This window comes from Arachis hypogaea, chromosome 14 (assembly GCF_003086295.3).
Source record: "Arachis hypogaea cultivar Tifrunner chromosome 14, arahy.Tifrunner.gnm2.J5K5, whole genome shotgun sequence".
Lineage (NCBI taxonomy): Eukaryota > Viridiplantae > Streptophyta > Magnoliopsida > Fabales > Fabaceae > Arachis > Arachis hypogaea.
In genome coordinates this window covers 142,253,114-142,279,004 of record NC_092049.1, presented here as the reverse complement: position 1 = coordinate 142,279,004, position 25,891 = coordinate 142,253,114, and the positions used below count along the sequence as shown (strand labels likewise).

Below are 25,891 nucleotides of genomic sequence, written 5' to 3'. Positions count from 1 at the left end.
TGGGTGGCTAATAATATAGTATTAGCTAGAACTTTAAAAGTTAGTATGACCAATATTATTAATGGCACAATAAAGGTAGAGAGCAAGCTCGACAAAATAAAAAGTTAAAAACTCTCTTCTTTTCTTTTGTTTCCTTTTTTTTTTTTTTAACTATTTAACAGCAAAATTATTATATTAATATGTAAATACGAAAAACAAAAGGTTAAATAAGTGTATTAGCGTGATAGTGAGTATTTGATTCTTGTCATATAACCATCATTAATAAAAGAGAAAAAAAATAGATCCTAATTTTTTAATTTATACATAAATCTCTAATTAAGTAAAAATATAAATTAAAAATATTTATAACTTTCTAAAATACAAAATATTTAGATTTTTGTGTTCAAAATATATAATGACAAATCAATTTTTTAAAAAGCCTTAGATATCTCGTAATTTAAAAAGTGATGGACGTTTTTATATTTTTAATTAATAAAAAATTTATTTGTCTTTAAAATAAAAAATCAAGAACTTATTATTTGTTTCATCTAATTAAAAAGAAAAAACTATTCAATAACAATATAATTCTATGATATCGGCTCCTCTATCTCCATGTCATTTTAAATCATGTCATTCTAGATCCGTCTAGGATCAACCCTAATCTATCCTAAGTAATTTAATAATTAATACTAGACAAATGAAAAAGTTAGTCTTGAATTATGATCACGTGATTAAGATTTAAGACCTTAAAAAAATAATAAATAAATTTTTTGTTATGACGATATTCTTTTATCTTATAAATTAAAGATTAATTTGTCACATATTAAAATTTTATTAAAAAATTTATTATTAATCAATAAATAACTACATATATAAGACAAAATTTAAACTTTTAATATTTATTTAAAAAGTTAACAACTGCACCAATTCAAATGGGTAAGTATCTAATAAAGCTAATTATATATTCTTGTGAGTGATCCGATACCCACAAAATTGAAGTCAAATGCAATGTTCTAACAAGCATGCACTAATAATGTCTCTTCGATCATAGAATTGAAAAGAACAACAAATTGGGACCAGCTGAAGCATATCACGCGGTCTAAGACTATGAGCCATCAAGATTATTATTTTATTCTATTCTTATTAAAATTAAATAATGATAATAAAAGATGAAGACTATATTGTCCTCTTATCCTTCCCTAATGGGAAATGAACAAATGAACATCGTTTTCTCTGAACAAAAGCTATTCTCCAAAATGGGATGAGTCTAGGTATTGCCTCCCATACTTAATTATTTTCTGACAGATACCAATTTAGCCAGCTGTATGAATCTAATATTTTTCTTTAATCTGTACCCTAAGATCTATTTGTTTTACCATATTTTTGTTAATGTAATGTACATCTTTCGTTTTTATAAAAAGTTTTACATCAAGTATTTAAGTAAGTTAAGGACTCAATAAAACATTATTGAAGGCGATATTATTTATGTGAACATTAGCGTTTGGAAAAGTATAAGGTACCAACATATTATTTGCTAACTTATTGTTAATAATAATTAATTATTATATTTTAAACATATATATAAAGAAACACGTCCAGAAAATATATCTATAAAGACACTTTTACTAAAAATAGCCATAAAAAAGACATTTTTATTAGACATATCTATAAAAACACTTCCATTAAACACAATTATAAATAAGAATTGGCAGAAATTGATAGAAATAATGCTGATAACGTAGCAAAATTATTAGGGTTTTTATCATATATACATGCAAAAGTCTGCTATGGCATATTAGTGTTTGTATCCTTTGACCGTTTGAAACTATATGAATTGCCACAAAATAAATGTATAATATCAAATTAAAAACGAGGTTAGAAAACTTTGATTTGGTTTCTCTTAAATAAATTATAAATACTTCTCCATCTATCTAATTAGTAATTACATTACATACATATACTTGAGCTATAATACTAAAAAAAATGTCAAAATTTGACTTATTTGAATTCTGATTATTTTTAACTAATTATTTTTGTTATTAAATATTTATGATATTCGAGTAGTCTAGCTAGCTCTAACTAATGCAACATAAGTCAAAGAATTGAATAAATACTTTGTTCTGGAATAATGTAAAGTGTAACACTTTATATCAAGTGGATATTGAAAGAGGGGGCAAAAGAAAATAATCAGCAAAGAAAGACAAGCACATTGTGTTTGTATTATTTATTTATATACTTTAAAATGCACAGGCTTTTTTCTCTAAAATTTGTGTATATTTATTGGATTTTGTCATTTTCTTATTAAATTTACTTTTATATAAAAAAAAATAAGAATCAAAAGAGTGATGCAAATAATAGAACTTACAAATGTATGATGAAAATTGGGAATAAAAAAGAAAAGAAAAAAAAAATAGGGAATGGAATGGTGACAGGTGGAAGGAAGATCATCATTTTTATTTTTAGTCACTGCCGACCACCCCATGTGTGGCTAAAAATTTTTATTATAGAAAATAAATGTATGTCATTCAATTATGTTGGTGGTGTATGTAATTTTATTTTGATATGGGAATAAGTAATAGCAGGTCAGATTACTTTGTAAGTTAGATTTTCAAAATTTTGTTAATATCAAATCGGAGGTCCAATTTGTTTGTTGTGGATTTTTTTTAAAAAATTCATAAATCAAAGGGTCAGTTTTTTGCTTTTAATAAATTGCATGGTCCGATTTTTATCACAAAAAAAATCGAAAGGTCCGATTTCATATTTTAAATAAAAAAGTTACACATTTGAGAATAACACCTTTATTACCTATAATCCTAAAAAATATCATTTCTACTCTAATATCAAAAATAATTTGCGTCCATGTATAGCATTTTTCCTTTATGCAAGGGTTATTTATAGGCAATATAATATTCGAATTCTGAAATTTATTTAAACGAACGAATGAATTGAGTACTCGACTAATATATATTATCTACACATATATAAGTAGCCAATAAAATTTACATAATAACCCATAATAATGCATGTGTCGATGTTTCTTTGGCCGCTTTCTAGCTCTTCTATGTATATTATTGCAGAGTGAATAATTGTTACAAAGAAGTCACTGGCTAGGTCTAGGTGGTCATTAAGAAACGGAGCATATAAAAGAAAAATAATCAATTCATAATTTTTATGTCTTCATCTTTTATCAGTTAAATAATTAAGCAATGGGTGAAAATAGCTAGAAAAACTTAATTCCTTGGTAAGAAATTAAATTATGAGTGCAATGAACTGGTTAGATGATTGCATCCGAAAAAATTCTTATTATTATATAATTAATTTAATTGGGTAGAGATGATCATAAGTTTTTCCAATATTAAATTAATTAAGCAGGGAAAGTGGGATATGTATGTATTCTTCATTGATATGATGCTTGTACCACTGTGCACATAGATTCCACTTAGCTTAGCTTACTTCATCATCCATAACCCTGGCTAGCTATTAATAGCTTTAATGTCACTTGCATTGGCTCTTTGTGAATTGGACAATACTGTGCAACAGAATTTCTTTACATTAAAGGACTACCATACATATATGTTAATAGAATAATATTACATATTTAAGTATTTTTATTAATTAAATTTAATTAAGTTGATTTAATATCAATAAAAATTAATTATAATTAGTAATTTTTAAAATTTTATTATTTAATTTTATTAAATTTAATTTATAAAAAAAATTTAAATATATGATATTATTTGAGATATACTTTTGCAGAATCTCACATAGATTGACCAGAGTTTTTTTTATCAATATTTTTTTTTTAATTTTATCTAGATTGACATGATTTTAATATGTGGTTGTGGTTGTTGACACTTTTGTTATAATCCCATCCAACCACCACTAGTTCACAAAATTTGTTTTACTCATATTCATGTAAATTGATTATAATTTAATTATATCATAATAATAAATTCGACTAGTTTTTGGATTTTTTTTATATATTAATATCAAAACACACTCAAATTAACTAATTTAAAAGAATTATTTTAAAACAATACAAATAAAATGGCCTAAAAGAAGTCTTAAGGAGCTTTTGTAGCTTAAAGGTTCTAAATATCAAAGTAATTTGATTAAGTTGTGTGAGCATATTATTTATTATCATCATTTGTCCTGATAAATTTACAGTTTCCTTACTTGAGAAAGAAAAATAGTGTTCATGTACTAAAAGTTATCACTAAAATGTATCAGTACCTCTTTTGATATTTGTGAGAAATAGAATATATCTTTTTTAACTTGATCAATGATCATATATTTAATAAAAACAATAAAGGTCTCATTAACTTTATCTCGTCTTACTTTGAGTACATTCTGTAAAATTAGCTTTGTTTAATTCAAACATGTTAGTTAATTGCATTGACATGTAATTGTAGTTAAATGATTATTAAAGTATAAGTGTATAACTAAGGATATCACTAGTAAACAAAAGAGTGTGAATACAACAAATTGAAAGCTGCATTGGTTTTTCATATAAATATTTTTATAATAAAATATTCTTTTTGTAATTAATTAAGAACGTGCATGTCTGTCTTTATTTATATACAAATAATTCTCATTTAATTTATGTATTAAAATATTTAAAAGGAGAACGAACAAAAAAAATTGAAAGAAAATAAAAAATAATTGATCATATAATTAATTAATTTTTTGTCCTATAAATAGAATGGTATAGGGACATCTTCCCTTATCAATATTCAATAGCTCTTTAAGTCTATCCTATTTATAAGGAAAGAACTATATATCTCTTAACTACTACTTTCTCTTATATTTATTTGTTAGGAAGTTCAAAAGCAAATTGATTCAAATTCAATTGCTTCAATTGTCTTAAATTTGGTTTTAATTTATCTGTTATACATTATATTCATTATTCATCATACTGTATTTACTGTTATGCATTATAGTCATCATTAACTGTCATGTATGAGGAGAGGAGGTATTTAGGCGTGTTGTTGACAGAAGATAGAGAGCACAGATGATGACATGCATAAAATTAGAATGAATATGGCATTTTACTCATTTGTGCTCTCTATTCTTCTGTCATCACCCTTAACTTTGGTCTCTGTACTCATATTATATATTAGTTATTATGAACATGTCATAAAAGTAAGAATTTAATAAATATAACTGGTTTCTGGTTTCAACACGGTGTATATAGATCTATTTATGCAATTTATGCTTTTAACCTTTGCCACTTCATTAATACCAATAATTGTTAGTATATTTAAAAATTCTACTTAAATTATTATAGATCTGAGAACTATATTGTATTATCTTAATTATCTTGTATTATTATTATTATGTCATCATCACTGCTACTTTAGTTTGTGTAAGTATTTAATTGATTATATTTTTTAGATTAACAACGGTTCTCATTAGATAATTAATCTCGATTATTATACATCATTCTTATTTTTTTTGCAGAAATAAATAGAGTTATTATTCCCTTCATCAATATAATGGTCTGGTTACTGCTGTCGTTTTTTATGGTGATGACATGATGCAGTTACAGTCTTATTTCTGGAAGCAGCTTTATTCAAGAAGACATTTATATCTATGAAATTAAAGAGTGCAGTTTGATATGTTTACTAGTCAAATGAATATGGCTGTCTTTAATTTGTATCTAGATGCACATGTATTTAGATGAATTTATTCAGACCAGATTATACCTTTATGACTTATAAGTATATATTCTTAACGATAACTATAATTATTTTTTTTATTTATTTATTATGTTTTCATTCCACCACTATTCAGTATATAATATAAATTAATTCTGTAGAATTAGTTCTGATACAATTAGTTTTGTTTGAATTAAGTTTGATATAATATAAATAATATTTTATTATACATAAAATTAGTTCTGATATAATTGAATTAGTTTGAATTGAGTTTGATATAATATAATAATTCTTTGACAATTATTCTCAAAAAACACATGTAATGATGATGTTGTATTAATTTAGATCTATATCTATCTTTAAGTACTCATCATATACTCACTGTTTTTCATACATGTTAAAATTTTTCTGCGTCTCTGAATTATAAACTATACAAAAGATTTGCACTACCTGCTCTGATCTCTTGACAAAATAGTGTAGCAGGATGTTTGTAGCGTAATGCACAGTGAAGATTAAAAAGATTTTCATTGTCAGCTCTATTTTCCACGAAAATGGTGTATGCAAATTCTGGTCCCCCTCATAGCTCGTCAATAATGCATGCTAGCTAGGGTCGCAAACGACAAAACAATGAATTGCTTACCATCATTTTCTCTGTAAATATACCAAATACGCCAAATACATAACGATAACAGTAAGTCAAAAATGATGAGTCTAATGTATTGAATTTGTCACGGTTGATTTGCAAGAATCATGTAGCAATTAATTTATTTTTGCCAAAGGTTAAAACAAATCCAAACTACAAATGTTATTGTTTTAAAAGCAGTATTGAGCTACATCTTTCTGAATTTTAACTCTAACTACATTTCTAAGGTTCAAAATATAAATTCTGTAAAATTTGAACAATATTTTGTGTGTAATTAAGCTATGTTATGTTAGGTGATAATGAGCATAAACTTAGTAAAAAAATAAGGATGTTTAGATGGATAAGATGTCAAATATATATATATAGTGAACATAGTAGGAAAAGAGAATACAAGAGAGAAAATTTGAAATTTTGAGTAACTCCTAATGTTAAAAAATCGTCAAATATATATGGCTTTAGATAGTTTAGACCTGCAAAAAAAAAAAAGATTAGTAGAATATTGGTTTAAAAAGATAGCTCAGATGAAAAATAGACAAGTGACAAAAAGTGGCAGAAGACCTAGTGACATAATGCTTGTTGTTTTCAAGAAAAGTATATTTTTGGTGATCAACTATAAAATTAAATCACTTGGTTGAGTTGTGTGTCCTAATAAAAAAAATAAAAAAAATATTTATCTAGCAATTCATATCACGCATTGGCGTATTCAATTTTATTTGTAGAGTTCTTAAAATGAGATAATAAATACTATATATTATTAATTATCTAAAATATTTTATATATTTAAAAAATAAAAAAAAAGTAAATTCATATTTTTAATATGAATATAATTTTAAAATATTATAATTTACTTAAAAAAGACATATGTTATGTATATGTTATATTTCTGTGTTTAACAAAAATTTAAAATTAATATATATTTTACTTAAAAAGTAAAATATTTGTTATTGGGTCTAGAACGAAAAAATGGTAGAAAATTAGGTTAAAAAAAAAAACACAAAACAAAAAATAAGATATTTGTGTTGTTTGAACTTGGGCAAGCCCATAATGGTCCAACTTTAGTTCAAGTTTGTATTGGATCCAACTAGAGATGTCTTTTTTAGCTTATCATATGCACATGAGGCTTAGTTCAAGTGGTAATTATAGTGCTTCTTAATACAATGCATTTAGGTTTGAAATTTAGCAAGGTTAAATAGTGAATGGAAATACTGCTAGTAAATGTGTAGTGTGAATGAATTTGTGAAGGTGTAATGTTTAAAATGAAGAGTTATCCAATTCTTTTGATAAAACAAAAATAACTTATCAAATTAATTATACATTTATACATTTTAAAATATGATAAATTGTAGCTAGACTTTAACTTAACTTTTTTTTTAATCAAAAATAGAGAAATTCGAACTTGCGACTTCTTAGATGAGTACTTTAACTTAATTTAGTAGCACATTTTGATGCCTCTAAATATTAAAAATATTACGTGTGTGAGTGTGTAGTGTGTAAATTTAAAATATTATAATATTTAAGAATATGATTAAGAACGGTCCAGTTCATTTGACAAAAAAACATAAATTATTTGACTGAAAATTTTAAAAAGATTATAATAAAATGTTTATATCTTTAATATTTTAATAAACTTTAAAAATGAAAAAGACAAATAATTTGAAAACAATAAAATAATCTTCTTGTATTGGCTTCTCCTTAATATACCTATGTGGGAACCTAATAAGGTCAATAAAAACAACAAATCTTGCTACACATTTATTTATTTATTTATTTATTTATTTATTTATTTACAACTAAGTCTAACAAAAATTAGTTTCATTAGTAATAGTATATTTATATGCTCCATTTTTTTATTAACATGAACATTCGTATCTATATGCTCCAACTTTTCACTAACATGAACATTCGTATTCTGGGTTCCTCCTCCTCCTCTAGTGTTGTATGCATTTTTTTTTCTTTTTTCCCTCTTCTTCTTAGTATTTTTATAGCATTATTTATTTTATCTTTTTTGTTTGATTTTTTTTGTTTTTATTTTTGTTAAAAGGGTAAAACAAACAAAAATTCTAAGAATGTGAAATAAGAAGAAGATGAATAAGAAAAGAAGAAGATGATGATGACAACGAAAAAAAAAAACGAAAGGAAATTTTGAGTTATGTAAAATTTATGAGAAAATAACACTGAAAATTTTTAATCGTGACATACAGGTTGTAGTTAATAAGAGGATAAAATAAGAAGAAGAAGAAGAAAAGGAAGAAGAGGAATGAAAATTTTGAATTGTGTAGGATTTATTAAAAAAATAGCATCGAAATTTTTTAACCGTGACACAAAAATTTTTTATTTTGACACCAAAATTTTTTAATTGACATAGAAATTTTTTAACTGTGTCATTTCTAACTAAATGATGTACTTTTTCTTATCATTGAATTAATTGTGTGGTATTAAATTCATATATAAGAGGTTTAGCCATTTCTATATTATTTACAATAAATTGATGTATTTTTTTGGTTCTAAAACATATTTGAATATTTTATTGGTAGAGTGAGTTAAGGTTTTAGACTTGTGAATCTTTAAAGATTTTTTGTGGCATTTACCAATAATTTCTATGTCAATTCTAACTAAATGATGTGTTTTGTTATCATTTTATTGATTGTGTGGTATTAAACTGAAGATGAAGAAGAAGAAAAAAATAAGATGATGAGTTTTGTGTTGTGTACAATTTATCAAAAAATAGCATTGAAATTTTTTAATCATGACACAATAAATTTTTTAATTTTAACACCAAAATTTTGCAACTGTGATACAGGTTCTTGTTAAAAAAGTGAAACAAAACTTATGAGGATGTGATGCAAGGAGGACTAGGGAGAGGAGAAAGAAGAGTTTTGAACTATGTAAAATTTATCAGAAAAATAACAATACAATTTTTTAATTGTGACACAATTTTTTATTTTGATACCAAAATTTTTTTACAGTAACATAAAAATATAATATATTTTTTTCATCGTTAAACTAATTACGGTGTGATATTTAACTAAAAAAAGAAAAAAAAACTAATAATAATGGTTGTGGTGGTAATAATAATTATGAAAGAAAAAAAAAAATTAAAGCCACTCCCACTAAATTAGTTAAAGAGGAGTGCTAGAGGGTTAACAAATTTTGTGATTTATAGCCACTAATTAGTTATTATTAGTGTTTTTAATGGTGTAAAATTATATTTAATGATATAAAACTATTCATTTTTCTTTTACTGATTAAGTGTCGAACTAAATTTTAATAAAAATACTAACCTCTAAACTTTTTCTTAATTAAATAATACACTTAAGACACTATATCTATATGACATTATAAACCCTTAACCCATATAGGCTAGCATCAATCAAACTAATGCATTATTATGAGCCTGTTCTTCCCAATTTGTGAAAGCTGTTATGAAAGAAAGTATAATTGCTCGAAGTGCAGACCCTGTTAGTATTCCAATCCAGAGGCCTTTACCATCAAATGTTAGAACAAAACCTAACAAGATAGCAACTGGGATTCCAACAACATAGTAGGCTCCAAGATTTATACATGCCCCTATCTTTTGCCATCCATTCCCGAAGAATGATAGGGGCCAGCAATTTTTGTGATTTGTAGCCATCAAATAGCCATCAATGATAATTTTAATGGTGTGAGATTGGTGTGAGATTTCATCCGATAACTCACTTTTCTTTGCTGGTTACGTATTGGCCAGAATTTAACAAAGTTGCTGGCCCCTAGACTTTTCTTATAAAAAATATGATCATTATAGATCAAATAAAGTGTATAACATACATATACATATTCTTTAAAAAGTTTTCTTATATGCTCTATGGACAAGAGGTTTCTCTAATTATGTGATGGCCTTTATTTTTCATAGTACGTGGACATAGCAAAAGAAATTTCTTAGTCTGCAAGTATATAACAATTTCTACAAATGGTGAATCAGAATTGGCGAAAAAATCACTCTTATCTGAAATTATAATATATACACAAAGAGAATATATTATATTCTCTGTTATTTTAAATACTAAACTAATATATATTTATTTATTACTGACTGAGGTGTAAAATTCATATTGTATGAATTATGTAAGAGAACAACTAGGGAACCAAAAGCATATTAGCCAAAAATCAGCCAAATAAATTTGGGTGAATCCAAAATCTCTATGAGTTAATATATATGAATGTTTCTTCTACTAAATATCAGAATGTTTCTTTTTCATACTAAATGAATGTTATTTTATATATTTTTTAAATTTTTTTGTATGTCTTTATTTTTTTAAAATTTTATAATTTTTTTTAAATTTTATAGATATTTAATTATTTTTGTTAAAATATAACTGTTTCTTTTGTTAAGTATTAGGATTTTTTTTTTCATATTAAATGAATATTTTTTTTTTATATTGTTGTGTATTAGGGGATTGCATTATTGCCTCTTGTACGAGATGTCTCTGGTACGGTTTGAAGGGTGGATCGGGAACCCGCGGACAGAGCTGGAGCCGGGTCGCTTGACTGGAGCAATGGGGGTGGTACCTGCAAAGACACTCCGACGCTCAAGTCAGAATGGATCTAAGAGGTAGAAAGTGTGAGGAATGAATGAATACCTGGGGGGACCTGGGTCCTCTTATTTATAGGTGAATATCTTATCTTATCTTATTTGGTTAAGATAAGAGAGAGATATTTGGGTTAGAGGTTTTGAAGGGCCGGTGTTTGGGCCTTTGTGTGGAAGCGGGTTGTCCCCGGGTAACCGGGTATGCGGGATCCGTGGGTCGGATCCGTAACAGTTGCCCCCGCAGCGGGAGAGCGAGCGAGGTCGGTCTGTCGCTGAGACGTTTGTCATGGGCTCGATTTTTCTCGGGTGCCCGTCTGGTTTCTTTGAGATGAGGTCGGTGCCTCGGTCTCCGTGTTTGTGGAAGATTCGTCTGACCGTTTAGGTCTGACGTGACTCTTCCGTATCGGTCGCGTCTGTTGCGTTCTTCGAGGCGTTACCTTTTTTCGAGGGGTATTTATTGCAGGTTGTACTTTTTCTTTTTTGCCCTTGCGTTTGTTTTGCTTTCCTAAGGGTATTTTCGTCTTTGTACTTCTTTCAAAAATCGTTTTGGTTTTCCTCCTTTAGTTCCCTCGTTTTGCTTTTACTTCTCTATTGCTTCTCTTTCTGGTTACAGCATTTCCCTTTCTCCATTTTCGCTTTCTGTGGTTTCGGTTGGATTTCTTTTGCGGCGTCTTTCCTTGGGGTTGTCTTCCTTCGATTTATCAGGTTAGCATCTCTTTTGTTACTTTTTGCTTTCTTCTGCTTTATTTTCTGCAGCATTTTGTTTTTGTTTTTGCTAAGTGTAGGCTGTTTTAGAGTAGTTTTGTGGTGTTTGTATGGTGGTTTAGATAGTTCTGTTGGTTTTCTAGGAGAGGGTTAGGGCGAGTGCCACCGTATAATTGGTGGTGTGCGGTGGCGGTATTTTTTGGTTTTTTACCCGCCGTCGTTTTCTGCCGTGAGGTTTGGCTGACGGTGGTGCTCGTCGATATTTTAGGTATGGCTCGCCGACGGATGGAGGGTGTGAGGGCTCCGGTGGCCCCGGCGGGGGGTGTCCCTGACCTTTTTTCTTGGGTCACCAGTGATGTTTGGGGGACACCGTCGCGGATGACGGAGGCGGACCTCCAACGGCTACGTGATGAAGGGGCTGTTTGTGGGGGTGGCGATGCCGAACGCCACTACGAGCTTGCCCTCTCTGGGGTTGACGAGAGGGTTTGCTATACTAATCTCGACTCCCCGACCGTGCCGGATTGGATGTGGGTGTATGAGGCGATGTTCACCCGACTTGGTGTTCGGCTTCCCTTTTCTCCTTTTGTTCAGCAGTTGTTGAATCGGTGCTCCGTGGCGCCGTCCCAGCTACATTCGAACAGCTGGGCGGCAATACGGTCTTTTGAGCTCGTTTGTGATTATTTAGAGTTACCTGCCTCAGTAAAAGTTTTTCTTTTCCTTTTCTTGTGCACTCTTCCGACTAAGGAGGGGAAGCATAAAAAGGGGTATGTGTCTTTCCGAGCTCAGCCCCATCGTCGGATTTTCGGTTTGTATGAAGACTCCTTCCACGGTTTTAAGAGTGGTTATTTTAAGGTTCGTCCCTCGGAGGGACATCATCCCTTTTGGTTGACGTTGGAGGGTGATCGTCGGTTCCCCACTTACTGGAACTTTAAGGCGGGACCGTCGGTTTTTACTCGGGTTTCGAAAGAGTTCCTGTCCTCGGAGGAGCGGGATATTGCTCTCGTTCTGTGGCAGTTGTTTGGAGAGCGTCCTCTTAATCCCCGGGATGTGATGGGTGATCCGATTGCTTGTCGGTCATATGTTGGTGTGTGTCTGTTTTTTCTTTGGTTTTTTATGTTTTGTTTCCCGTTTTTGTAACTTGGGAATTTTTTGTATTGTTTGCAGTTGAGATGGCTGGTGGCTTGACATCCTTGGCGCGTCTGAAGGCGGCGATGGCCCAGGAGGAGGGGTCGTCGTCCCCGGCTACTCCCGTTTCTAATCCTGCCGTGGAGTCGCAGCCAGTTTCTCAGGAGGTGATTTCCTCGGGTGCGCGGGCCGATACTCAGGTTTCCCCTGGCCCTGCGAACTCTCCTGAAGTCGTCGTGGTGACGGCTGCTGAGGCTTCTCGGAAGAGAAAGAGGCCTGAGGACCCGAGCAGTGAGACTTTTGAGGATGAAGGTCTTGTGCCCAGCGTGATGGATCGACGCTTCGATGCTCCGGGGTTTATTGACCAGCACTTGATGCCTGGAACGGAGCCGTTTTTTGACGGCTGCGATGTTTCGTTCCAGGCCAAGTCGGTGTATCGTGCTCTCCTCCGGTCTGCCGTTGTTGTTCGGAAGGCTGAGCCTGTGATGGCTCAGGTCGGTTTGCTGGACAAGAAGCTTCGTCATTCTCATGCTGAGGTAGCCAAGTTGAAGGGGGAACTTGAGGCTGCCGAAGCTGCGAGGGAGAAGGCTGTGAAGTCTTCTGAGGAGGCCGGGTCAGAGATTCTTCGACTTGCCGAGGTTGAAACTTCGCTTCTCTCTCAGCTGGCAGAGGAACGGCAGCGGGCTTCTGATGTAGGGTCTCAGGCTGCCATGCTTCTCGCCGAATCGGAGGCTCTAAAGGCCGAGGTTGCTGCCTTGAGGAGGGAGAAGACGGAGTTACTAGCTGATGCGAAGGACGCATTAGCGGCTACCGAGGAAACGATGAGGGCTCAAGCTTCAGTGCTGGCTCCTGGTGTGGATATGTCCGTGATGGAGGCCTTCAAGACTGTTCGCGATGGCCAGATTGTTGACCTCGAGTAGCTTTTACTTTTATCTCTTTGGATTTTTTTTCTTTGAACTGTGCTTTGGATATTTTCGGATGGCCGGGGGCCGTGTATTTTGATTTTGGAACACTTTATTTTTGTTTTAATGGTACTTTATCGGCCGTTCGGGCCTTTTGTATGTTCCGTTGTTATATTGTTTTTGGGCCGTCCGGGCCTTCTTTATATTCCGTTTTTAGGCTATTTTGCTCCCTCGGACCGTCGTTTGGTCGGGGTTTTTTCATGGATATCCGCGTATTTTGGGCCTGAGGGGTGATCAGTCCCCCAACTGTGGCCGTGTTTTCGTTCCGTTTTTGGGACGTTTAGGAAAATCAAAATAGCTGTTTTAATGGAATTTTTATTGATGGTTGGGCCTCGTTAAAACCCTCCGTTGGTGGTGGGAAAGAGTACCCGAGTTTGAAACTTAGATGAAATAAAAATTTAGAATTTGTAAACTGGTAGGAGAAGTACAAAAACAGAGATGAGGGTAATGGTGCGACCTTGTGGGTTGGTCTAGGCGTAGTATCGTCGCAAGTTGGCGGCGTTCCATGTTCTCGGGACTTCGTCGCCGTTGAGCCTTTCGAGTTTGTACGCTCCTTTTCCGATTACGGCCTTGATTCTGTATGGTCCTTCCCAGTTGGGGGTGAGCTTCCCTTCTCCTGGGGTTGGGGGACCGATGTCGTTTCGTCGTAAGATGAGGTCGTTGGCCGCGAATTCTCGCCGGATGACTCCGTGATTGTATCTCAGGCTGATTCTTTGCTTTAGGGCTAGCTCTCTGAGATGGGTTATACTTCTTGTTTCGTCAATGAGGTCTCGTTCTGCTTCCTCGTCGTTACCTCCTACCGTTTTCCTGGGGCTTGGGTCTCCGATCTCTACCGGGATGACCGCCTCGACACCGTATGTTAGTCGGAAAGGTGTTTCTCCTGTTGTCGTTTGAGGTGTGGTTCGGTATGACCATAGGACCGACCCGAGTTCGTCGGCCCATAGCCCTTTAGCTTCGTCGAGCCGCTTTTTAAGTCCTTTGACGATTATTTTGTTTGCGGATTCCACCTGTCCGTTTGTCTGGGGGTGTTCTACCGAGCTGAAACGGTGGGATACACGCAGCCCCTCTAAAAATTCTCTGAATTTTTTGTCAGTGAATTGGGTTCCGTTGTCCGAGATGACGATCTCGGGGATCCCGAATCGGGTGATGATCTGACGCCAGAGGAATTTTCGGCATTGGGTTGCCGTTATGGTGGACAGGGGTTCGGCTTCGATCCATTTAGTATAGTAGTCTATGGCGACGATGAGGTATCTGAGTTGGCCAGGTGCCGTAGGGAAAGGTCCGACGAGGTCGATGCCCCAAGTGCCGAATGGCCGTTCTGCCGATATGGTGCTGAGCTGGTGCGGTGCGGCTTGGTGGATATTGGCGTGTCTTTGGCATTTGTCGCAGTTTTTAACTATTTGCATGGAATCTCGGATGACCGTGGGCCAGAAGTAGCCTGCTCTGATGATTTTTTGGGCTAAAGTCTTGCCTCCGACGTGGTGACCGCAGCAACCTTCGTGGATTTCACGGAGTATGTACTCCGTGTTCTCGGGTTCGATGCATTTGAGCAGTGGTTGCGAGAATCCGCGTTTGTATAGCTGTCCTGCGACAATGGTATAGTTGGCGGCTTCCCTCTTTATTCGCTTTTCCTCCTTGGGATATGGTGGTAGTGTTCCATCGAGGAGGTATTGCAGGATCGGGTAGGTCCAAGATTCCTGGTTCGAGATTGTCAGGTGAGCGTTGTTTGTTGTTGTCACGGAAGGTGTCTTAACGACTTCCTGGATTAACGATTTGTTACCGTGTCCGGGTTTGGTACTGGCCAGCTTGGAGAGTAGATCTGCTCTGGCATTTCGTTCCCTAGGGACGTGCCGTATGGTGACGTGTTCGAACCCTTCTCTTAGTTCGTTTACCTTGGCGAGGTATTGTTGGAGTAGGGGGTCTCGTGTCTGGTAGTCTCCGTTAATTTGGGAACTGACTACTTGTGAATCGGTATTCACTTCTAGGACCTTTGCTCCGACTTCCTGGGCTAATGAAAGACCTGCCAAGAGGGCCTCGTATTCTGCTTGGTTGTTTGATACCGGGAATTCGTATCGTACCGATTGTTCGATCGTGATTCCGTTTTGATTTTCGAGTATGACTCCGGCGCCTCCGTAGGTGGAGTTTGATGAGCCGTCGACATGTAGTTTCCATGAATCGGGGGTGAGCTTTCCCGGGGTCATCTCGGCGATGAAGTCGGCCATAGCTTGTGCTTTGATTGCATTCCGGGGTTCGAATTTGATCTGGAATTGAGATAGTTTGATGGACCACGCTAGCATTCTTCCGGCTAGGTCGAGTTTCTGCAACACCTGTTTGACCGCTTGGTCGGTTCGAACCGTTACGGGGTGAGCTTGGAAGTATTGTCGTAGGCGTCGGGAGGCTGTAAGGAGTGTGAAAGCTAGCTTTTCTAAGCGTGAGTAGCGGGCTTCCGCGTCCTGTAGGACTTTGCTTATGAAGTATATGGGTTTTTGTTCCTTTTTCTCGTTTTCACGGACGAGTGCTGCTGCGAGTGCCTCTTCCGTTATGGAGAGGTATAAGTAAAGTGTTTCCCCCGTCTGGGGTTTGGCGAGGATTGGTGGTTCCGCTAGGACCTTCTTGAAGTGTTGGAATGCTTCTTCACATTCCGTCTCCCACTTGAAGGGGGCTTCTTTTTTCATTAGTTTGAAGAAGGGGGTCGCTTTTTGGGCTGAAGCCCCGAGAAAGCGTGACAACGCCGTTAGTCAGCCGGTAAGCCTTTGGATGTCTTTGAGGTTTTTGGGGCTCGTCATCTCGAGGATGGCGCGACATTTTTCTGGGTTTGCTTCAACTCCGCGTTGCGTAATCATGAAGCCGAGGAACTTCCCTGCCTCCATTCCGAAGGCACATTTTGCCGGGTTGAGTCGCATTTGGTGTTTTCGTAGGGTGTTCATTATGACTTTGATGTCGCCGGTTAGTTGTTCGCCGGATTCGGTCTTGGCGAGCATGTCGTCTATGTAAACTTCTAATTTGTTACCGGATAAGTCTCGAAATATCTTGTTAACCAGTCTTTGGTAGGTTGCTCCAGCGTTTTTTAGGCCGAAGGGCATTACTGTGTAGCAGTACGTCCCGTCTGGGGTGACGAACGCTGTTTTCTCTTCGTCTGGTCGGTGCATCGGAATCTGATTGTATCCGGAGTATGCGTCCATGAAGCTGAGGTATCGGTGACCGGATGCGGCGTCTACCAATCCGTCGATGTTTGGTAGGGGAAAGGCGTCTTTCGGGCAAGCTTTGTTGAGGTCCGTGTAGTCGACGCACATTCGCCACTTCCCATTAGATTTTTTCACCAGTACGACGTTGGCTAGCCAAGTCGTGTAGGGGAGTTCTCGGATAAAGTTGGCCTCGAGTAGGGCTTTAACTTGTTTTTTGACCTCGGTGGCTCGGTCCGGTGACATTTTTCTTCTCCTTTGTGCTATTGGTTTAGCTTTGGGATCCACGGCTAGACGGTGAGACATTAGGTCGGGGCTTATTCCCGGCATGTCGGCCGGTGTGAATGCAAACAGGTCCCTATTTTGTTTCAGGAGTTGGGAGAGCTCCTCTTTGAGGTCGTATGGGAGGTTCCTGTTAATGAAGGTGTACTCATCCTTGGTTGGCCCTATTTGTAATTTTTCCATATCCCCTTCTGGTTCCGGCCTGGGTTGGCCGTCTTGTCGGGCATCCAGATCGGCTAGGAATACACCGGCCGCATCTCGTGATTTCTTCCTTAGGGCTAAGCTGGTGTTGTCGCATTCGGCTGCGACTTCTCGGTCTCCGTGGATGGTGCCGACGGAGCCGTCGTCGGTTCTGAATTTCATAAGGAGGTATTTGGTAAAGATAACTGCGGAGAAGTCGTTGATTGTTTTCCTTCCGAGAATCACGTTATAGGCTGTGGAGTCTTTTAGGACTACGAATTCAGATAGAATTGTCTTCTTTTGGATGCTCGTTCCTATGGTGATGGGAAGTGTGATTGAGCCTTCTGGTTTGAGGAAGTTGTCTCCGAGTCCCGTGACGCCGTGGCGGTGTGTTTGGAGGTTGTCGTTGCGGAGTCCGAGTTTATCGAAGGCTCCCCGAAAAAGGATGTTTGAGTCTGCCCCGGTGTCTACCAGTATTCTTCGTACGAGTCCTGTTCCGATTCTAGCTGAGATGACGAAAGGGGCGTCCTCGGCTGAGGTGCCGTGTTGGCAGTCCTCTGGTAAGAACGTTATCGTATTGTCGGCCGCGGAGATTGGGACTTGGTTCCTTACCGCCGTTATCTTGAGGTCTTTCTTCATTGTTAGTTTTGACTTGCTTGATACGTCTTTGCCTGTGATGACGTTTACTATGATGGTTGGATCTTCCTCTGGGTTTTCCCTCGGGGGTTGCTTTTGGGTTCTCGGGTTACGTCCTTCCCTCTCCGACGATCTGTCTCTCTCCGCGTGTCTTGGTTATCTGATGATTTTGGCGAATTCTGGGAGTTTGCCGTCTCGTATGGCTTGTTCAATGGCGTCTTTAAGGTCGAAACAATCTTGTGTTCTGTGACCGTAACCTCGGTGGTATTCGCAGTAAAGGGTCTTGTTGCCTCCTGTCCTTTCTTTGAGTTGCCGTGCTTTCGGAATGATGCCTCGATCTGCTATTTGGTGGTATACCTCGGTAATTGGTGCCGTCAGGGGCGTGTAGTTTGAGAATTTGCCTATTCTCGGTGGTCGGCTGGTCGGCCTGGGGTGGTCCCGTTGATTCTCTTTGAGTGTTGAGTTTTGGTGAGAAGCCGAGTTGCCGCGCTGGGCGTTGCCGTGCTGCCGTTTGTTGGCGGCAACGACCTGGCTGACTTCTTCGTCGTTGATGTAATCTTTAGCGACGTTCTGGATCTCATGCATGGTCCATACCGGTCTGGTGGTGAGGTGTTTGCGAAAATCTTCGTTCATTAGCCCATTGGTCAGGCAAAGGCTTGCGACGGAATCCGTGAGTCCGTCGACCGTTAGGCATTCGTCGTTGAAGCGGTCGAGGTATTTTCTTGTGGATTCTTCTTGTTTTTGCGTGACCCCTAGTAAGCTGATGGGGTGTTTGACTTTGGTGATCCTAGTAGTGAACTGGGCCATGAACTTTCGTGTAATATCGTGGAAGCTGGCTATGGATCCGTTCGGGAGGGCGTTGAACCATTTGATTGCTGGCCCGGCGAGGGTTACCGGGAAGGCTCTGCATCGGACCGCGTCGGCCGCTCCTTCTAGGTTCATTCTGGCCTCGAAAGCCGTTAGGTGTTCTTGGGGATCCTTAGTTCCATCGTATTTCATATCGGTAGGTTTGTCGAAGCCTTTGGGGAGTTTTGCCCTCAAGATTCTTTCTGTGAAGGGTGTAGCTCCCATTATTATATGGTCGTTTCTCGTGCGTTTGGTGTTTCGGTCCCTCCGATCTTCGTCTGAGTAGTGTTGATAACTCAGATCTTGAGAAGCGCTGCGGTTATGTTTCTTGTTGTATCGCCGTTCTGGCGATTTCTCGTGTCTGTGATCGCGTGTTGAGCTGCGACCGTCTCTTCTGTCGTGTCGTCGGGTTGGCAACCTTCCGCGGCAAGATCTTGATCTGGAGGTTGCATGGCTTCCGTGCTCGTTGTTGTGTTTTCCTTTATCGGTTATCTTGCCTTCGAGTTCTTGGACTCGGAGGCAGAGATCCTGGATGATCTGCGCTGCTTTGTCGCTGGCTTTTTCAGGATGTCGTCGGTCCGTGATGTCGTGATCGTTCGCGTTTTGAATAGTGCTTGCTATTCTCGCTTGGTTCGTTACTTCACGGTGCTCGGGGGTTGGGTTAATTGGTTGAGAGTCATCTTGGCTTGAGGGGTTTTCCTCCAGGACGTCCCCCATTGGGTCCAGCTGGCGCAGGTTCCCCACAGACGGCGCCAATGTACGAAATGTCTCTGGTACGGTTTGAAGGGTGGATCGGGAACCCGCGGACAGAGCTGGAGCCGGGTCGCTTGACTGGAGCAATGGGGGTGGTACCTGCAAAGACACTCCGACGCTCAAGTCAGAATGGATCTAAGAGGTAGAAAGTGTGAGGAATGAATGAATACCTGGGGGGACCTAGGTCCTCTTATTTATAGGTGAATATCTTATCTTATCTTATTTGGTTAAGATAAGAGAGAGATATTTGGGTTAGAGGTTTTGAAGGGCCGGTGTTTGGGCCTTTGTGTGGAAGCGGGTTGTCCCCGGGTAACCGGGTATGCGGGATCCGTGGGTCGGATCCGTAACACCTCTGATATCTGGTTGTTGCTGTATGTCTCAGCTTCTGTATATAAATCATAGTATTCTTCAATGGTGTCCTTTATACATCTGAATTGGGAGTGAAAAAAGCCAAGCATCAGAAATCACAAAAAAATGAAATAAGCAACATGTTAAAGAAGTGTTATACCATGTGGCAGGGTGTAGGGGAAGTTGAAGTATGTGACGAGGGTTGATTACTGTGGGAGAATGTAAGAAGGAACGAGGTGGAGATTCCGGAGTTTGTGTTCGATCACGATGAGGATTTGGAGTACCGTTCGATGATGGATTATGGTTTGGAGAGTGATCACGCAAGAGTCTACGGTGTGCCACCCACCATGGACTCACCAGTGAGCACCTACTCAATGAGGTGCATCTCATAGAATCTCCTTCCACGTCCGTCACCGCTTCCATGGCTTCTCAGGCTGTCCTCCCGTCCTCGAAATCGCCGCCGCCTTAGGGATCGAGTCCAAGTTCAACTCCAACTGCAACGGCGGCTCCGGTAACACATTTGGTTCACAAAAGGGAAACGGTTCTTGTCGACCGTGACAAATTCGACGAGCCAGATGTCGATGATAGAAGAGAAATGGATCGCGATGGGGAGACGGAGAGGGCCTGACGGTAAGAGAGAAGGGTCTGTGTGTGATTGTTGGAGGTGGGTAGGTTAATGTGAGAGATAATAGGAAGGTTTTTATAAGTTTTAACTAGGTTTACCTAATCAATTTTAAATTTTTTAAATTTTAAATTTTAAAATTTTAAAATTAATTAATTATTAATATAAATTAATGTGGTTTTGTTTAGTTTTTGGCTGGTAACCTTTTGGTTCCATATACTTTTCCATTATGTAATAGTAGGTAAGTGTATATCGGTATGATATATAAAAAAATAGTACACAAAAGGTGAATATTCACATACAGTTGTTTTCATGTGAAGTTTATAATTGAGAATCGTTAGATAATAATTTAGTCAAATTTATCAAATTATCTAACGATCTTCAAATATCAACTTCGTATAGAGACAACTGCATGCGAATTTCCTCCTTATATTTATCTCAAAGATTAAAAAACTGGTCAAACTTATCAAACCATGAGAGTAGAAGGGATGGCTAATTGGAAAAACTCCTTGAGGCTCCTTAGAGCATTCCTCCCCAATACAATCTTAGTCTTCTTAATTATATGTTAGTATAATTTGTATTATTTAATTTATTAATTTACTTCTGAATGTTCTAAATAATTGATGTACCACATTAACATTATTTAAGAAATAAAAACAATATATAATACGACTAGAATGTGCTAACTGCTAAACGTGTGTGGTCCTATCTAGACACTTCTTGGCACAAGTATACATATACTTTGCAAATATGGAAAATTAAATTCAATAGTATAAGCTATAAAGCAATAAAGCACATATGCGATGTGGTTGTTTCAAATAAATAAATAATTGTTCATTGAACATAGTCATACCGCCGCGGTTAGAAGAATGTACTAAACTTAACTATAAAAATAAATAATATGCCAAAGTTCTTAATATTTATGAATCAACTAGCTACCACCATGCATTCCACGCTACCAATAAATTTCTGTGTCAGGGAAGGTAAGGATCATTATGATCTGAATGACAATATTTGCCTTACTTGTTGAAATATTTTACAATTTCTTATTTTAATAAATTTATTATGATGACTTAAACCAAGAATGTTTTTGGTTAAGTCAAGTATCTATTAAACAAGAGTAGCTAGCAAGGATTTCTTTTTCTAAAAAATATTTTCTTAGATTATTCTTTGTATAATATTAAGTGTGTATATTTTATCAATTATGTTACGTATATTCTTAAACAGTATACACAATAATACTATATAAAGAAAGGTGTGTAACATTATTGTGACAACAACAATGCAGAACAAGTACAGTAGCGTTTGGTAGAGAGACAAAGACGTAAAGACTAAGACTGAAAGACAGAGATTAAGAGACAGGGATTGAAATAAATCTCAGTATTCTTTTTGGTACAAAATGAGAGACAGGAATTGAAACAAGAATGAAATTTTAATTTAATTTGCACAAAAAGTAAAATTGAAATTAATTAATTAAAATGAAAGTATTTTAAGTATAAAATGTTATTAAAGTTTCAGTCTTCATCTCTAAAAATTTCAGTTCCCTGTGTCCCTATTTTTTGGAGATACTGAAATGCTAAAATTTTAGAGACAGAGACAGAAATTTTAGTACCAGTCTCTGAACTACAAACACGATACTGAGTCTCAGTCTCTCAGTCTCTGTCTCAGTACCTCAAAACAAACACTAAAGTCAAGTGTATGATTGTAAATATAAATTTTCGTGTGTATGCATTAGGAAAATTTTCAAGTATGCCGTCATACCGATGTTTCAATGATTTTTAACCGTTGATCTTAATTATAAAAAATATATATAATATATATATAATTAAGATCAACGGTTAAAAATCATTGATATACCGGTACGACGGTATACTTGAAAATCTTCCCATACATTAATGCTCATGAAAAAGTCTTATCAGTCACATTACAATTCAATTCTGGGATCTGTTACATGCTTACATTAATCTGGCACAGGCTCAATTCCAGTCCAAAATTCATATATACAGATAAAGCTTAGCATTTTTCTGTTAACATAATTAGAGTACACTTCTCCAATCTCCAGTCACATAAAAAAAATTACCAAAAAAATAAAAATAAATAGCAAAAACCAAAAATTGACATCAAAATTTCAGTATTTCATTTCTGATCTCATACTGATGATACAGATACATCACCATCTTTAATTGAGTTCTCTGCTATTCTCTCTCTTGCTTTTGTTGCCTGCAATAATAACAGCCATATATAACACAATCAAAAACAGAAAATGTAAGGTAAAGTTGGACAATAATTAAGAAATAAATAAAAAAAAAAACAAACCTCTTTTTCCCAATCTGTTAATGCTGTTACAATAGCAAGTATAATTACTACTAGACAAGAGCCAGATAAAGTTCCCATCCAGAGTCCCTTAGCATTGAGTTTTAGGCCAAATCCCAAGAACAATGCAATTGGAGCTCCAACAAGATAATAGCCTCCAAGGTTCACATAAGCTCCTATTTGTTGAAATCCTCCACCTCTTGCAACCCCTTCAAATTAATTGCTAATAAGATGTTCTCTCCAATTGAATAAATAACAAAAAAATTAGTCGCCAAATCAGTCATCTGTATAGAATATATGGTGACTGATTTTTAGTGTATACGTAACATTTTTGAAAGACACTATTAACAATTTAAGGAAAGTGGAACTTACCAGAAAGAACTCCTATTAGACTATCAGCAATAACAGAAACACAAAGAAGAGGAGCCATTTTTGCAACATTTTCTATAACTTGCATGTCATTGCTGTAAGCATTTCCTAACACATTCCTGAAACATATGAAGAAGCTGCTTACAATAACTGCCTCTGTAACTGCAACTGTAACAATCACACGAATGATTCCTTTAGCCGCCTTCGGATTCCCTGCTCCTAATTCATTCGACACGCGAGTGCTGCAAATTCATCATAGGATCATATCATTTGCAACAGTTTTGGTTATGAAATTTGAATAAACAAACAGTTTTAGTTTTGTCACCAAACCTTGCAGAAGCTCCAACAGCATAAGGAATGAAGAAGTGCAATGTAGTAGTGTTAAGGCTGCAAATTAAAAGTTTAAAATTAAACAAGTTTAGAAAAACCTCTTCTTAAGTATTTCTCTAAAGATGTTTTCATGTTAAGCAGTTTAGTTAAACATATCAAACCATCTAATGATTCTTACCAGACCGAAAGAATCGAGGTTTCTAGTTGAGGATTAGGTAGGAGACCAGAAAATAATGTAAGAAGCTCAAATGACCACCATTCAAAACTGTATGCACATTGAAATGAGAATCATATAGGTTAGGAGAATAAGAACAAAAATCAAATACCAAAATGTAACAAAACAAATCAAGTGTGTTATGAAAGATGCTAAGTTTATACATGATGTTATAATTATATTTACCAAAACATGAGTCCAGAAGGGATAGCATATTGCAAGAACTCAGAAATGCATTTTAAAGCATTACTAGAAAACACAATCTTGGATTTCTCACATGATGATGAACACTTCATGTAAACAACAAGGCCAATGGCATTCAACCAATATGAAATTGCAATAGCAAATGCTGCTCCAATGTGTCCTAGTCCAAATTTAAACACCAGACCCCAACAAATAGGTACATGAAAACACAGAGCCGCGACAGAGCTGAAAACCATGGGATAGATCATACTCTGAGTCTGGAAGTATCGAGTCATGGCTTGAAGGACGGCGTAGCCATACAGAGCCGGGATCAGGCATATACAGTACTCGCGAGCCACGAGGGAAATCGCGGGGTCTTGGCCAAAAAGCAATAGTATCTTGTCCATGAATATCCATATCAGAGATATGGGGAGACAAACCAGAGTTAGAGTACCAATTGCACAACAAGTGTAGTTTCCAAGACTTCTGAATTCTTCAGCACCATAGGTTTGGCCACATAAGGTTTCTAATGCACCAGCCATCCCTATCTACAATGCATTTCAAACTCAAATCAATGATCAAGAGCACATGGAAGAGATAAATCTAGAACTCTCTATATGCAAGTGGATTGCAAGATAATTCTGAGTCTTCATGTGAAGTTTATACTTAAGGGTGAAAACTCAGGTGAAGTCGACTTCACGTGAAGTTGATACATGAAAGCCGTTACATAAAAATTTAGTCAAATCAGTCAAATCATCTAACGGTTCTCAGATATCAACTTCACGTGAAGTCGACTGCACCTGAGTTTCCATCATACTTAAGAACCGTTAGATAATTTAACAAATTCAACTAAATTATCATCTTACAGTTCTCAACTATCAACTATCAACTTCACATGAAGACAACTGTATGTGAATCTGAAGCTAAAAAGAAAGGACAAGTTAAGAAAACATTCATATATGACTCAAGACACTTTTAACTAGCATAATTAAGATAATCTCCAACATCATCTGTAGTAATTACATGATCACCTTCACATACTTAGTAACAAAGCCCTTTTAAGAATCCATGCACAAAGGGAACGAAATCCCAAGATAAAAGGATGTTTTACCTTTCTTAGATCTATGTTACAAAACAAAGTGGATCAAATAAACTAGTAATTAAGGATCAAAATACATGCTCTTAGAATCCCTAATATGAAAAGAAGAGATTGAGAACTTACAAGGATACTGAAGCCAGTAACTTCAGCAAAAGAAGTAGCAATGGCAACACCAGAGAAGGTTACAAGTACACCAAGATGGCCAACCATCATCATAGACACAACTTGTAGAAGGTACTGAGACACAGTCACAGCCACCATTGGAGCAGCCATGGAACCTACCCTCTTTAACTCTTGCCAAAACAATGCACTCTCCACTACCCCATTAATATTATTATTATTACTATTCTTGTTCACCTCTTTTTCTTCTTCTTCTCTCCTTGTTAGAAGCAGTGGTATTGCTGCTTCCTCTTTGTTCATCTTCTCTCTAGAGGTTTCTATATGAAAAACTAAGTTAAGGTTGTTAAATGTTAATCAAACAAGTGCAATAAGAGAAGAAGCGAGTATCAATAACAAGCGTTATAAAGAGGATAAGGACAAAAAAGTGGTTTTCATATTATAATTTGGAAAAGTATATAACCAACAACATTGGTAAACATCGTCAATAATAATTATATCGAATGTTTATTTTATTAAGTGTGCAGATAATTATTCTAATATTAAAATTTAAATAAATAATTTAAAAATATAATATATTTTTATTTTATTGATAATTATTTATATTATTTAAAAAATTATTAATTATTTAACATAATCCTTATAATTATCCTAAGGTGTTCATGAGCTGGACCATATTGAATTTAATTACTCTCAAATTTGATCCTAATAAACCATACGTTTTATTTTAATCTAACCTGAAAATGACTTGAAAAAAAATTAGTATATATAAATTTATTTAT

General features: G+C 36.0%; 1 protein-coding gene across 2 annotated transcripts; it reads right to left on the bottom strand.

The window, feature by feature from the left end:
• Window positions 1–22,464: 22,464 nt before the first annotated feature.
• Window positions 22,465–25,524, bottom strand: LOC112798205 (protein DETOXIFICATION 9-like). Of its 2 annotated transcripts, none has more exons than XR_011871671.1 (7): window positions 25,116–25,496; window positions 23,897–24,441; window positions 23,675–23,761; window positions 23,497–23,553; window positions 23,170–23,408; window positions 22,801–23,035; window positions 22,465–22,704 (listed from the first exon to the last, which is right to left on the bottom strand). XR_011871671.1 is itself a non-coding variant. In XM_025841421.3 (7 exons), exons 1-7 carry the CDS (start codon window positions 25,410–25,412, stop codon window positions 22,633–22,635), a joined length of 1,503 nt encoding a protein of 500 aa, XP_025697206.1. In that variant the 5' UTR covers window positions 25,413–25,524; the 3' UTR covers window positions 22,465–22,632. The 2 variants fall into 2 exon arrangements, 1 of the variants encoding a protein (XP_025697206.1); XM_025841421.3 differs by having other exon boundaries at window positions 22,801–23,006; window positions 25,116–25,524.
• Between the last annotated feature and the right edge of the window lie 367 nt (window positions 25,525–25,891).

What these genes read in the sequence shown, in the direction of transcription:
- LOC112798205 (XM_025841421.3), bottom strand. Translation starts at nt 25,412, where the DNA reads ATGAACAAAGAGGAAGCAGCAATACCACTGCTTCTAACAAGGAGAGAA. An exon ending in CCTTCTGGACTCATGTTTTG is followed by an intron (nt 23,762 to 23,896) that starts GTAAATATAATT and finishes ATGTGCATACAG; the next exon opens with TTTTGAATGGTGGTCATTTG. An exon ending in GCTGTTGGAGCTTCTGCAAG is followed by an intron (nt 23,409 to 23,496) that starts GTTTGGTGACAA and finishes ATGAATTTGCAG; the next exon opens with CACTCGCGTGTCGAATGAAT.